Source organism: Nicotiana tabacum, chromosome 18, assembly GCF_000715075.1.
Source record: "Nicotiana tabacum cultivar K326 chromosome 18, ASM71507v2, whole genome shotgun sequence".
Lineage (NCBI taxonomy): Eukaryota > Viridiplantae > Streptophyta > Magnoliopsida > Solanales > Solanaceae > Nicotiana > Nicotiana tabacum.
Window position 1 is genome coordinate 842,630 of NC_134097.1, and position 13,905 is coordinate 856,534.

Sequence of the window (13,905 nt, forward strand, 5' to 3'; positions counted from 1 at the left end):
TATAATTAGCGCAAGTTATTTTGATAACCTACAATTTATGCAAGTTATACCATCTGCTTTTGATTTTGCTATTTAAAAGTCAAATAATTTTTAGCGTGCTTGTTCAAAGAAAGACGATGCTTTATCTATAATTATAATTAAAATTATTTTTTAATATTAATATAATATTAGCGCAAGTTATTTTGATAACCTACAATTTATGCAAGTTATACCATCTGTTTTTATTTTGCTATTTAAAAGTCAAATAATTTTTAGCGTGATTGTTCAAATGAAAGACGATGCTTTATCTATACTTATAATTTGACACATAATCTACTTTTATTAATAAAACACAACGAAAAGCCAGAACCAAAGCGCATCTATAGTATAAATATGCCCAAAATCGAAACCGCCAACCCCTCTCAGTAAATTATTGAACGGAAAATAATTAAATATATCCCTTTACTATCAAAAATTATTTAAACTTACCGTCCGTTATACTATCAAGGTGTTTGAGCCCCTACCGTTATACTTTAGTTTAAATTTTTCCTTAATTTTAACGGAAGGATACGTGGCGGCTCAGGAACAAAAAATCCAAAGCTTCAATTATAACCCATGCCTATTCTTATACCCGACCCAATTCCCCCACTTAATATAAAAGAAAAACCGATAGCTTCGCAATACCAGTTCTTCGTTGAAAGCTTTTATAAAAGAGTCGATATTTTTGACATTCTTTCAAATTGGGATTTCTTTGTTTTTAAGAGACAGTTAATATTTTTTAACAATCTTTTGATTGGGTTTCTTTCTTTGAACAATAAAAGTTGATATTTTCAGCAATCTTTCAATTGAAATTTCTTTGTTGTTGGCGTATGAAGGCAGGGTTGAGCACAATTCATCTGACACTATAACATCTGAGGCTGCAAATGTATTGAACCATTCGATAGTAGAAGCAAGTTCGCCGGAATCATGGAGAAACGATGCCGTTGCATGTGGTAGCGATGTTGTTAGTTTCTGCTTCAAGATTTCTCCGGCAAGCTTGTATGCGTTCACACCCCAATTCTTCTCATTGTAACCATCATAGTAATGTTAATTTGACTAAACTTACCGGAATTAGTCCTCGGGTTTGTGCTAGTCCGACACAAATGCCGATTTCATTATTATGAATTTTGAATCCACAGTTGCTACAGTAGGGTGGTACTGGGCAATTGGGGAATATAAGGAATGAGGAAGTGAAGAAGATTAGGAAGGGGAGCTTTGAAAGACGAAGAAGATGGACCAGAACTTTACAATAATTTAAGGAGAAAAGGAGGTTGTGATGGCGGAAGCGGAGTTGTGGCAGCATCTGGTACAAATCCTTAATTGGGTAATGGGTAAAAATTAGGCTGAAGGAGTGGGTCGAGTAACGGGTGAAATTAGGGTGGGTTGTAATTGAATTGGGTATTTTAAAATTGGGGTTTGGACTTTTTGTTCCTGAGCCGCCACGCGTCCTTCCGTTAAAATTAAGGGTAAATTTAAACTAAAGTAAGGTAGGGGCTCAAACGATAGCATAACGGAGGCTAAGTTTAAACAATTGTTGATAGATATATTTGGCCCTTTTCCGATTATTGAAACACTACTCTCACGCTCTTTGATGTCTCTCCTCTAACATTCAAAGTTTAACGTTCATTAGGGTAAAGAAAGTATTTTTTTAAAACCCTTTTCCCTTTTCCTGCAGTTATTTTTCACCCTTTGTTCTTTTTCTTTTGTTGCAATGAATTGGAGTATAAATATTTTCAACTGTACTATATAACCAATTCGAATAAGTTTTAGGATGAATAGAGTAAAGGAGGTTCTTTTCTAATTTATAATCTTATGAATTTTGTTGGGTAATTGTTAATTCATTGCTAATTTCAGAATAATGAAGTTTTTTTTTTTTTTGGTTGCAGAGTTGGTGACCTAAGATGGGTTACGAGTCTGGTGGCACATCCCGTGATGGGCGTGATGAAGGTAACATTTAATTTGTTACTAATTTTTTTGGCCTTGTTTTTTACTGTTAGTATGCTGCTTTTTTTTTTTTTGACGAAGAAAAGTAGTAATTTTAAAGAACAGAAACCCTTTATTAAAAAAATTGTGTGAAGTGAAACCTGAAGTGGAGATCAAGCTTCTTTGAAGTAAAGCTCACAAATTAGGAAAATTAGTCAGAGGTGCGCATAGTTACCCGGTACCTGTGATGGTGGGAGGTAACATGTAGTAGAATTAGTCAAGGTACGCGCAAACTGGCACTAATACCACCATCATAAAAAAAAATTGGGAAAATTAAAATATGCCGAGAAGTATAGAGATTTAGTACTACTGTGATCAAATTGCAATTAAAAGTACTAGTTTCAGCATCCTGGTATATAAGAAAGAGATCACCTTGTTCTTTCGCGGATTCAAATCCTCGTCTCCCATAGACACACCCTTGGTGCTTTGGAAAAACATTTAATTTCTGTGTATCTAGAAGACTTATATTTCTGTTGATAAGGGTGTGTAATAAAAAATCATATTCTTTTGTGTGTGTAAGTTATCTGAAACAAGTGGGTTTTCTAGTATAATACTTGCTGATGAGTTTTCAAGTCAAGCTATGTATCATGGACGTTTAGTGATAGGCTGTCATTGTAGCTTGGAGATTTTGTAAAATCCTTTTTGGAATTTTACTATTACGTGGACCAGCTGGTTGTATAATCTCACTGACCTCATCTCAAGAAGAACGATGTCAAAATGGTGCATCTTTGAAACAGTTACTTAGATTGTTGGAGGAGCTTCTATATGCTTTAATATTGATGTCTCATTGCAACCCTTAAAGCAGAATATATGGGGTCTCAGGCTTTGTTCAAATGTTTGTTCCTTGATTGTCTACCAGTAATTATGAGTTGGCTTGGATATGAACTATGAGGAATTTTTGTTCTCTTTTATCCTGTAACTGGCAGGAAAATATTCTTGTATTTGCAACAAAGAGCTTTAGATGTTGTTGTTGTTGTTGTTGTTGTTGTTGCTGTTATCATCATCATCGTCGTCGTCATCATAATCTTTGCTTTTGAGAGTTCCATATACTTCTTATTCTGCATGTCCACTTCAATTGAGTGATAAGGAAAGCTTGCAATCCTGTCAGGGTGTGACCTTTTCTTTCATTATCTCTCTATTTTTTATTTCATGTGGGGTGGGTGAGGGAGAGAAGAGGGGGCGAATTCGAAGAATACCAGCTTGAAATGCTATCGAGATAATGGTTGGTTGGTCTGTCTAATTGATGTATTGTGTTTCGTTTGAAGACCCTAGTCATTTGCTCTGCAATATTCCTTGTAAATATAGAATCTTATCATAGAAAGAAAAAAGAAGGTTGGTTGGTCACTCAGTGCATTATGGACTGGGGCTGATTTCACGAAGTACCAAAATTGATGATATATTCAAAAGAGAATGAGGAAAGATGGGACGGTTGAATTTCTTTGCTCATCTGATGTTTTTCACTGGGTAAGAAAACTTAAGTGGCTGTTTCCGATTTGATGCTATATCTAGATATCAAATAGGAAATTGTCTGTGGTGGGTTAGTGTAAACCTTTGACCATTTTAATGACAGAAATAAGGTTGGTTTTGTTTTAGTGCCTAAAAGTTGGAGAAAGAGAGCTGTGACCTGATGGCTTAGAAGTTACTGCTTATCCTTCCAGAATAATTGTCGAGTGTAAAATCATTTGCCTTATTATCAAAAACAAATATTAAGTGTGGAAAAAGTAAAAGAGATTGTCAGAGTCTTGTGCTTATATGTTAAATCTTTATATTCCGAGTTTCTTAGCCCAACAGAAGGCCTCAATGTATCTCATTATTAAAAAGGTAGAGGAGAATTTCGATCTTGTGTGTTGGTGCATCCATGATGTGTATATGTATAGATTATTGGGTGGTTTTATAGAGGAACATATTTTGGTGTAGCTTATCTACGGTAAAAGAATTTCGTTTTTTTGCTTGTATCTTAGTCTTCTGGTCTTACTTTACACCAGATTATGCTCTTTTTGAAGCCTCATTTACATCCACCAAATCCATCTCATTATATCTACCTGTTTCTGCATTGTGAGGAAGCTGACGTTTTTGTGTGATTTAACTGACGACTATGTCTGGTTTTTGCAGATGATGAGGACGAATATGAGGAAGCTGGTGGTGGTAACCGGCTTTTGGGATTTATGTTCGGAAATGTTGACTACTCTGGTGATCTCGATGTTGATTACCTTGACGAGGTAATTTGTTCCTTTTTATTCTTTTCTCCCTTTGTAATTTGACTCTCAAACAATTAGTCTGCTGTGAGATCCCAAATTAATATGTTAGTTAGAGGTACTAAAGTGTCTCCAGACTCCAAGGTACCAATTGAACCCTAAGTTGCTCGGACACGGGTGCGGGTGTCCGACACGGGTACGGATTTAGAAGTCGGATCCTTCGAGATGTAAATTCTAAAATTTGGGGATATTGATCTTAGTACGGATACTGATGCTCGGATTCGGCTAAAAATAATTTAAAAACATAAAAATATCTCTAAATTATGAGAAATTTTGTGGAATACTTACGTATAGCTTGTAAAATATTGATTTCTTTTTTATTCTCAAGTTGTAGATAATTAAAGGATTTCTTTCCTAGATAAGGTATGCTATATTCTTCCCATTTACCCTAGTTTTGGTTTTGATTTCGGGAATCAAATTGTATATCGTCTCGAATTTTTCGTCTGTCGTGATCAAAGTACCCAAAATTCTTTGACAAGATCCGGTATAGATCCCATATCCACACCCATACTAGTGTCGTGTCGACACGGGTGCGGCACCTAAACTGCCGTGTCGGAGCAACTTAGATTGAACCTAATAGGATAATTATTTGCTGAAGTTTCAGCACAAGCAATTCATATCTATTTAGAAGGACCATGTTTCTTTTTGGTGCACCCATAATATAGTAATATGTATAGAAAATTCAATGTGGAGAATCATTCGTTTTTGTAGGTTCTCTACTTTTTGGTATATCGATTGTATAATGAAATCTTTTTTACCTTATAAAAGAAATCCAATAATCAATATTGTTGAGAATTACATATGTGCTTGAGAAGTTAACCAAAAAAAAAAAGGGAAGAAAACCAAAAGAGTCCCTTTAACCTGTGCAAAGGAAGTATTAACTCCTTCCAACACACTCTCTCTGTCTTTTTTTTTCTCTTGGATAAGTACTTAGGTTTATTCACATATGCAGCGCCAACTTGGTTAAAGCCGCAGAAATTTGCCTAATCATCTAGGCCTTCAATCAAGTCATTACACTGTCCACATTATTCAGGAAAAAACCCACAGTTTTGTAAACATTATGCTCGAAAAGGAAGAGTTAAAGTTTCATCTTAGAAGCATCTTTGATTTCTCTTCAGCCAAATAGTTTAGAATATGCCCAGGGTATAATTCTCCATATGCTCCTGCTTCTTGTCTTGAGCCTCTGAAGACATCCCAGGTTGAGGAAGTGCCATATGGCACTCCAGACAATAGCTATGGCGCAGGGATGCTCTTTTGCCTTGTACATATTTGTTCAGTCTTTTCTATCTCTCTTTTTCCATACTCAACTTTGTAACTCGTAACCTTTATGATTAGAATATTTTTGATATTCAACTTGGGTTTCATGTTCTTTTCAAAAGCCACTAGATTTGCTTAGCAACACCCTTCAAGAGATTTCCTTGGTTTCCCTCTTAACAACTTAAGGCTTCAAGATGATGCAATGTAAAACCTTCCTACTGTGCTCTTGCTTTGTCTTCATGTTTCCGACTTGATAGGGGGCATAGTTATCGTTTAGGCTCACTTGTACGTATTAATTGCAGTGTATCTTTCAATAAGAACAGTTGCAACAACAGCCAGATGCCTTCTTAGCCAGTATCTTAACAATTCATCCCATGGAGGATGGTTGCCGGGTTTAGCACCAATTTATAGAATTGTCGTTCCTTCATTTTCATACGCCACAGATTTTTCTTTCAGATCTCACATGTTTTGTGATTTATGCTTCTTCTGGTGTCTTCTTTGCTTATTAAGTGGTCAAATTCTAATGGTAATTATGTTTTTCAGGATGCGAAGGAGCATCTTGCTGCTTTAGCTGACAAGCTTGGTCCGTCTCTAACAGAAATAGATGTATGTATTAAACTCTTTTATCTCTATAATTTGGAAAGGATAAATCCAATCATTTATCTCTATGATTTATTTGGAATTATATTTCGGATCAGGTGGTATAAATATGAATGCATGTTACCCAATTTCTACCGGAGTAGTTTTGTTGCTAATATTTTCTCCATGTCTTTTTCCCTTGGATGTTCAGTTGTCAGCGAAATCGCCACAAGCATCTGCAGATGTTGCTGAACAAGGTACATGTTTTCCACCACTGCAATCTCATGCAGTTTCTTATCTCTTCGGTATTTAGTTCTTTGAGACTTTCATTGGCAATTCTTTTGTCCTTTTCTCTTCTTCCTATTAAAGTTCGCCTATCAGAAGTGAAAGCATACTTAATTAGACATTGTAAGCATAGGTTTTAACCTGTAATACACTATAGAAAGAGCCAGAAACAGTTTATGTGTTTGGCATTCTGATAATTCATATTTCTCCTAATCATTAGTAGCGTAATCATACCTCGGTGAAGTAGTTCTAGGAGTTTCCTTATTCGTAAAATGTTTATTCTTAATATGCATAGGTAGCCCAATGACATGCGGGCTATGGTTTGTTCCTCCCCAACTTCCAACTGTCAATATTCAGATACTTGAATCATCGGGAGGATCTTTACTTGTCTCATATTTGTGACATAAGCCGTGTTAAACTTTCTATAGCTGCAAATCAAAGATCTCCCTCTGCTCACACTGTTTTGAGTTTGCAGACAAATGTAGTGTCAAAGTATTTAACTTTTAAACTAAGGTAATTTGAACCTTACTGAGGCCACAATCTGGAAATAGCCACTAATTAAATTAATAAATTAAAAAAAGAACCTAATTATAGCCAGTATATCATGAGGATCTACATATCCAATCTCCAAGGTATGTGATAAGGCTACACAAGATTGGAAGATGTAAAAATGCTCAAGGCCTAACTACAGTAAATTGAGAAATACTGGAAAAGATTGCCAAGTTGGTCTTCATGTTTAGGTTAGACTCTGATTTTTGAAATAGTTCCACCAAATGGAGCTCTTTTGTGAAACTAAACAGCATCCGACATTCTTTTGTTTAACAGTCTCTTTATTTCTTGTGTGCCAGAACTTCGTATGTTTGTGCCTTTCTTGTTGCTACCATATCCGTAGCTTGGTGTGTTAAAACTCCAGTGGGCTTATAGTTCTTTATTCCGTCTCTAAATGAATATTCTTACATAAATTCACACCACATGATTTGGTTTTTCCTAGAGGTTACATTGGGTTTTCCTTATCATTCTTAAGCCATTAGATTTTATTCGACCTATCCTGTCTTTCAGAAGTCATATCTCATTACTTCTCTTCCCTCCGCTTTATTGAACTAAGCAGATTATGATGAGAAGGCAGAAGATGCTGTAGATTATGAGGACATTGATGAGCAGTATGAAGGACCTGAGATACAAACTGTTACCGAAGAGGACCTATTATTGCCGAAGAGGGATTATTTTTCATCAGAAGTAGCGTTAGCTACTTTGGAGAATCGTGCTTCTGTTTTCGATGATGAAAACTATGATGAGGATGATAATGAAGAGGAGAAGGAACAGGAGGTGGTAGAGAACACTGCTGAAGTTCCATCTACTCCTGAAAAAGGTTAGTTTAAAAGCAATGTTTTTTTTGGGGTACAGATTTTTCTTACTATTTATATTGTTAGCCTGATGTACTGATGGCTGTCTACAATCTTTAGCGTGTAACTCTACCTTTTGATATTTTAACACTGGTTGCCACTACTCAATTTATAAAGCTGTTCTTCTTGTTAGTTTGTTATGAACCTCAGTTTTATTATGGAAAGTTGCTGTTCACCTAACTGAAATTGAAGGTAGACATAATAGCCTCAGTAGTTAAATGGTTATGGGACTTTGGAACATTCACAAACCAACAGAAACACGTGGAGCTCAAATGAAGCTGAATATCAAACTGACGAATCAGAGTTATGGTAGCAAAATATAACCCAGAGTCCCTTCTGTAAGAGGGTGGCAGAAAATAAACCCAAAATTGTAGTGAAAGCTAGATTTAATCCTAAAGCACCAGATAAAAATTGATCCTTGAGATGAGTCATTGTGGTTGGTTTGTCAAACTCTTGTTTTGCTTGCATCCTTCTGTGCCTAATTTCTGTTTTCCTCCTAGCAATTTTTGGCGAACTGAAATTGGTTGCAGCAGCTGTGAACAAGTCCATGAGACAAAATAGTCTATTTGGGGGTGGGGTGGGGTTGGGGGGGGGAGGGGTCTTAGGTGGGAGAGAGCATGTCAATAAAGAAAAGGAGGGCAGTAGATGCCTTAACACCACGACAGGGCTCTGAATGAGCAGGTGGCATGTGCAATGGGAAGAGGCAGGGAGCTCTGGGTAGTATGGACAGAATGAAATAGCGAGTTTTCCATACTTTTCTTATTCTATTTTGCTTCAGTTTGTTGTTTTTTAATTATTTTTCTTCTGCTTTCGGGATCTAAGTGCTAGATTAGCCCTCGGGGCTTTAATCTAGTGATAAGAGCCCAACACGTGATATGTGCGTTAGACGCAAGCCACGAGTTTGAACCCTGCCGCAGACAAAAGCTTGGTATTTAAGTGGAGAAAGTAGGAGCAGACCCATTATCCATTGAGTTTCAAACCGTGCTCCACTAGACCTCGGGAATTTCTCGGTAATCAAAAAAGAAAAAAAGGTGTTAGATTATTATGTGTTAGTGTCAGAAAGTTAAGAGTTGGAGTACTTCATAAAAAAGTTAGGTAGAATATCAGAAAATTTAAGTTCTCAAGATAGATATTGTTCCGCATTGGCTAAATATGTTGTGTTTATCGTTGCATATATGTTAATTTTTTTATGTTCGCATGTGGTATCGGAGCTACGGTTTAGGTATAGGTGTAAGTAGCTTCCAACTACTGGTAGGTTGCCCTGTATCTGTTGCTCGACCTTTATTTTTGCTTCCATAATTTTTCTTTCCTCTTTCAATGGTCATTCTAGCGGCATCACTTTATTTCTGGTAATAATTTCCGGTTATAGTCCTGGCTACATTGCGGCTATTTGGTGAATGTTTTGGCATGCATCTCTTTTCGGTTTCTACGGTATCACATCTTTTCGGTGACTGTTTTACTGGCATCGCTTCTTTTTGTAACAGCTCTGGTGGCATCGCATATCTTCTATTCTAGATAACAATTTTGGTTGCACCGCTCCTTTTTGGTAGTGACTGTCACGTCTACACCCACCTCTTTTCATATTATTTTGGCCATTGTTCCGGCATCAATTTCCTGGCAAGATACTGTCAAACTTTTTCAACGAGATTCCACATCACCAAAACAATTCTAGTAGGATTGTGGTTTTCTTAACTTTCAGTGACCAATCCTGCAATTATGTCCAAAAAATGTCTTTGCATCTTCACTTGAGACCTATTTGTCATGTTCTTTTTGTAGGGGAGTACAACGATGATGCTGAAGTGATTTTTCATGGGAAGAAGCTTCCAGAAGAAGTTCTATCCCCGGATGCTCCCGAATCTAGTGAAGATGTTCAAGAGGTCAGTCCGTTACTAGTTAAATAGAAGAACTACTTATGTTTTGTGTTCTTTTTCCGATTTGTAGAGTGCATGGCATCTCTTTTTTTCTAGCTTCTTGTTCTTTCCTTCTTGTGAAATAGGTCATCAAACAATTGATATCTTTGCGTCACTTTCTATTTACGAGCACTGTTTTCAAAGGCTTCTTGAGGTTTTCCTGAAATAGCTTTTGGAATAGTTCATATTTTTGCTTGACAATAATTTCTTTTGTGGTACTTGAAGATTGACGATGCAATTTAATGCGTTTTATAAATACCTTAAATTATTGTATTTATAGTAGCTGAAGTACTTGGGACAGACGGATTTTTTTGTCAGTTAAAATCCTATAATGTTTTGCTACTGCATTCAACAACTTTGTCTGATCTTGCATCTGGTGGACCACTCTTAGTAATATACAACAATTGTAGTTTTACTTTTTATGTTGCTTGTCTTTACAGTTTATCACTCTATTGGGAATTCGACAAATATTAAAGCACTGTCTTTTTTCTTTTCTGCCTATCTGTTCCACTGGAGATCTGTGTTAATTTAGATGGAGTTCTTGGATGTCTTTGAAATATAGTTCTCCTCTATTCTGTACTTCTACTAATGCCTGGCATAAGCTAACAACTGCAGATAAGTTGCCCTTATGAGGACTATAATTGCCTAATTTTGTTGTCTGCTTTAGAATATTTGTTGTTTTCTGAACGGGTCTGCTTCTCTGTGCTGGTCGTCAGGAAGAACCTATTACTATGGAAGAGCCAGTTGATGGTCAAAGCTCTCTGCCTCTACCTGTTCTTTGTGTAGAAGATGGGATGGCAATTCTAAAGTTCTCTGAAATTTTTGCCCTCCACGAACCTCGGAAGAAAGCAGATAAGAGGGAGCGACGATGCTCTGTTCCCGAAGGTACCTTTTGCTAATAAGAAAATCTCTTTATTCAGTTCTGTTTAGTAGTAGTACGGATTAGCCTTTCTATAGCACGTTTTTGTATCAACAGACAAATACAAGGCCATGGACACACTGGATATTGTTGAAGAAGATGAAGTTACATTACTGAGAGGTTCCTATCAAGACTTCCCTTGGTTGAGGAAGGCCCCTGTACATCAAGATAGTGCTTTAACGTTCCTGGATAATGAACCAGGAACAGTTCAAGGGATTGATGAATTGAAGCCAAAAATTGAGAAAACGGATTCTTGTTGTAGTGCTAAACCAATGAAAGAAAATCTATCAATGGATCTTTCTGCTAATTGGAGCTCACCTATCTGTCCGGAGTTCTATCCTCTTGATCAGCAAGACTGGGAAGATAGAATTATTTGGGATAATTCTCCTCCAGTGAGTGATAATACTGCTGAAAGTTGTGAGATTTCTGGACCTGATTGTGAAGCATTGACTCATAAACAACTGGATGTGGAGGCCGAGTCTCAATGTTTTCAGTCAGAAAAAGAAATTGAACCCCGTGAGAAAGGTCACAGCTCCTTTTTTTCTTGCAGTGTTTCTGTGGAGCCTCTTGGTTCAAAACAACCTTCAGGACACCTGGATATTTCATTATCAGAAGGAAGATATCACCCTCAGCTTTTGAGATTACAGTCTCGCTTGAATGCAGATAGGCAAAAGAGCACAGATACTGTAAAAGATGGAGCCACTGATGAAAGCCTTAGCAGCGACGCCTTAAGGCGATTTAGCAAGCTTACATTACAAAACAGAGATATAATGGAGGAATCTTGGGTGGACAACATTATTTGGGAACCAGATCAGCCCTTTCCGAAGCCAAAGCTCATATATGATCTTCAAGACGAACAAATGCTTTTCGAAGTTTTGGATAACAGGGATGGGCAACAGCTTCTGCATCATGCTGGAGCAATGATCACAACTGGTTTAATGAAGCCCAGTAATGGTGATTCTGCCGAGTTATATGGACTCGGTGGTTTATCCGGGCGTTTTAATATTGCCAATGACAAATTCTATCTGAACAGGAAGTCAACTCAGCAACTGAAATCACATTCAAAGAAACGCACTGCACATGGTCTCAAAGTTCTGCACTCAATACCAGCTCTTAAGCTGCAGACAATGAAGGCTAAGCTAAGCAAGTATGTCTTGTGTACTTCACTTGACAGTCTCTTATGTAAATGGTTAATTTAACTCTAATTTTTTCCTATTTGATAAACTAATAACTTCATTGATGTGTCGGGAAAAATTCCCTCTATACAAAAGATAGAGAATCTGAAAATATGGTTCTTTACAAATAGCACCCTATCATCTATACCATATGCACTAAAAGTTTATTAGGAACAAAAAACATAAAAAACATGACTCATCTGTATGGAGGTATGTTCACACCCTTTCAAAGTTGTCTTGTTCTTTCCTTTTTGAATTATCCATAGGTGCCAAGAGAGCTTCATCCTGTGCTCTATATCGCCTTTTTCTTTGTCTGATGTTGCAACTGAAAATTACATCTAAACTATAGGTGATATTGATCACTGTAATTTTAACAAATTCAGTGTCCACCATAACTGCCTTGCGAATTGGCAATGCAACAATGGGTATCCCATGCCCTTTCCCGAATATTTGCATATGTAACTGCAACTGACTTGTGTAATCTTCTTTTTGTTCAAGTTTTCTGCTGTGAGATTAGCCTCCTTTGCTGTTGACAAGCGAAAAATGCATACTTTACTCGAAGCACTTGGTATCTTACTGATCAATATGGATATTCTACTTCCTCTCTCTTTAATAGTCGGTGATCGATTGACCAAGAAGATTCACTTTGCTTTCCCTTTCATTTCCAAGAAGATTTCCATGATATCATGCTTATAGAGTAACCCCATAAGGTTTTGGAACACTTCCATCGTTCAATCCTATAGATCTCTTCTCAACCTCAAGTCTGAAAGTCTATCTCCTCATTGTCTCCTTCTTAAGCAATTGACATCGTTCTTTGTTAGGAAGGGATCACTCAGTGTGTTTTGCAACACCATCTGTGCTTCCAGATGTTAATCGTATATTACTTACCATTGTGAACTTGATGTCTCCATAAATTTCTCCATGCCTTGTTAAAAATTCTAGAATCTTGTTAGGACTGCAGAACAGTTTCTTCTCTCTTTTGCTCACTTGTAAATATGGTTTTCAGTTCAACCTATGTACTGTCTCTTTCTTGTTTTCCGGTAAACAAAATGTTTTATTACCAAATCGCGAATTTACATTTTATGTATTGTCTCTTTTAATATACACAGATGTTACCTTCCCAAAAAAAAGAGCTCTGTTGAAGATTTTCAAACCTTTTATCCAAAGCCCTATATACTTTAATTTAGATGCGACCACAATTATTTACCATCATCCTTCGTATACAACAAAAGTTGTATGGCCATCTCATCAAAAAGTTTAAATTTTTATAAAGAGAACAATTTTATTAATCTAATCGTATTTCAACATGTCCTTCACGCATAGGCTTTGTTCCTTTTAATGACCCAAGCACATAAGTTTCTTTCATAATGGTGGCAAGTCTTGAACGTAGGACTTCTGTCTACTCTACTCTGGTATCTTGTTAGAGTGTCCCACGGTGATTAAGGGAATCGGTTGTTGTCTTCTTATATTTTCTTGAACAATTATCACCTCATGAGCACCTCATGTGCTATATTTTGGGGTTGAGTTATGCACATTCACTTTGGTCATAGTAAATAAGTCAAATCCGTCCCTATTCTTGATTTATCCAATATTGATCGTCATCTGATGTTATCCATGCTCTAAATGTCCAGTCTTAGGCATGCAATGCGGGGGTGTTAAGAGTGTCCATATTGGCTGAAGGGCGACCCACACCTCATCAGCTATCTTTTTGGGGTTGAGTTATGCCCAAAGTCCATTTTCTTAACATTTGTGTAGGAGGCATTAAGGCTCATTTCACCTCCTGATGTCATTCTCCAGTACCTGTTGTCCATGACCAGAATCACCACGTTGCCTCGTCCCAGTGTGACAAAGAAACAAAAATTTCGCACTCTCCCGCGCTCCTAGTTTATTTTAGTAATCTCAATATCCTAGAGCTACAACATTCTTTGATAAGATGCGGAGCAAGGTAATGAGATGGGAAGGCTCTTATTTTATATGATGTAATCGTGCTTGAAGGACAGTCGTCCTACGTGCCAGCGAACTCACATTAGTGACTTATAGGCTCCACAAGTGCCTCTTCTTGTGATAGTTACTTGCTAGTAAAATTGTTAGTGATTTGAGCTTTTTGGTGATGTGAAAGGG

General features: G+C 37.0%; 1 protein-coding gene across 7 annotated transcripts in view; it reads left to right on the forward strand.

The window, feature by feature from the left end:
• The first annotated feature begins 646 nt into the window (after positions 1-646).
• The window catches only part of LOC107813931 (transcription initiation factor TFIID subunit 1), a 31,227-nt gene continuing 17,968 nt past the window's right edge, over positions 647-13,905 (forward strand). For 2 of the 7 annotated variants that reach the window (XM_016639255.2, XM_075236521.1), the window contains exons 1-10: positions 647-746; positions 855-1,017; positions 1,905-1,965; positions 4,114-4,220; positions 6,057-6,119; positions 6,304-6,349; positions 7,486-7,746; positions 9,557-9,657; positions 10,407-10,575; positions 10,667-11,756. In XM_016639255.2, coding sequence (XP_016494741.2) covers positions 1,920-1,965; positions 4,114-4,220; positions 6,057-6,119; positions 6,304-6,349; positions 7,486-7,746; positions 9,557-9,657; positions 10,407-10,575; positions 10,667-11,756 — 1,883 coding nt within the window. In that variant the 5' untranslated portion in view covers positions 647-746; positions 855-1,017; positions 1,905-1,919. Of the gene's footprint in view, positions 1,018-1,213; positions 1,325-1,527; positions 1,650-1,904; positions 1,966-4,113; positions 4,221-6,056; positions 6,120-6,303; positions 6,350-7,485; positions 7,747-9,556; positions 9,658-10,406; positions 10,576-10,666; positions 11,757-13,905 lie in introns of those variants that run through there. The other 5 variants (XM_016639254.2, XM_016639258.2, XM_016639256.2 and 2 more) reach the window with 3 other exon arrangements.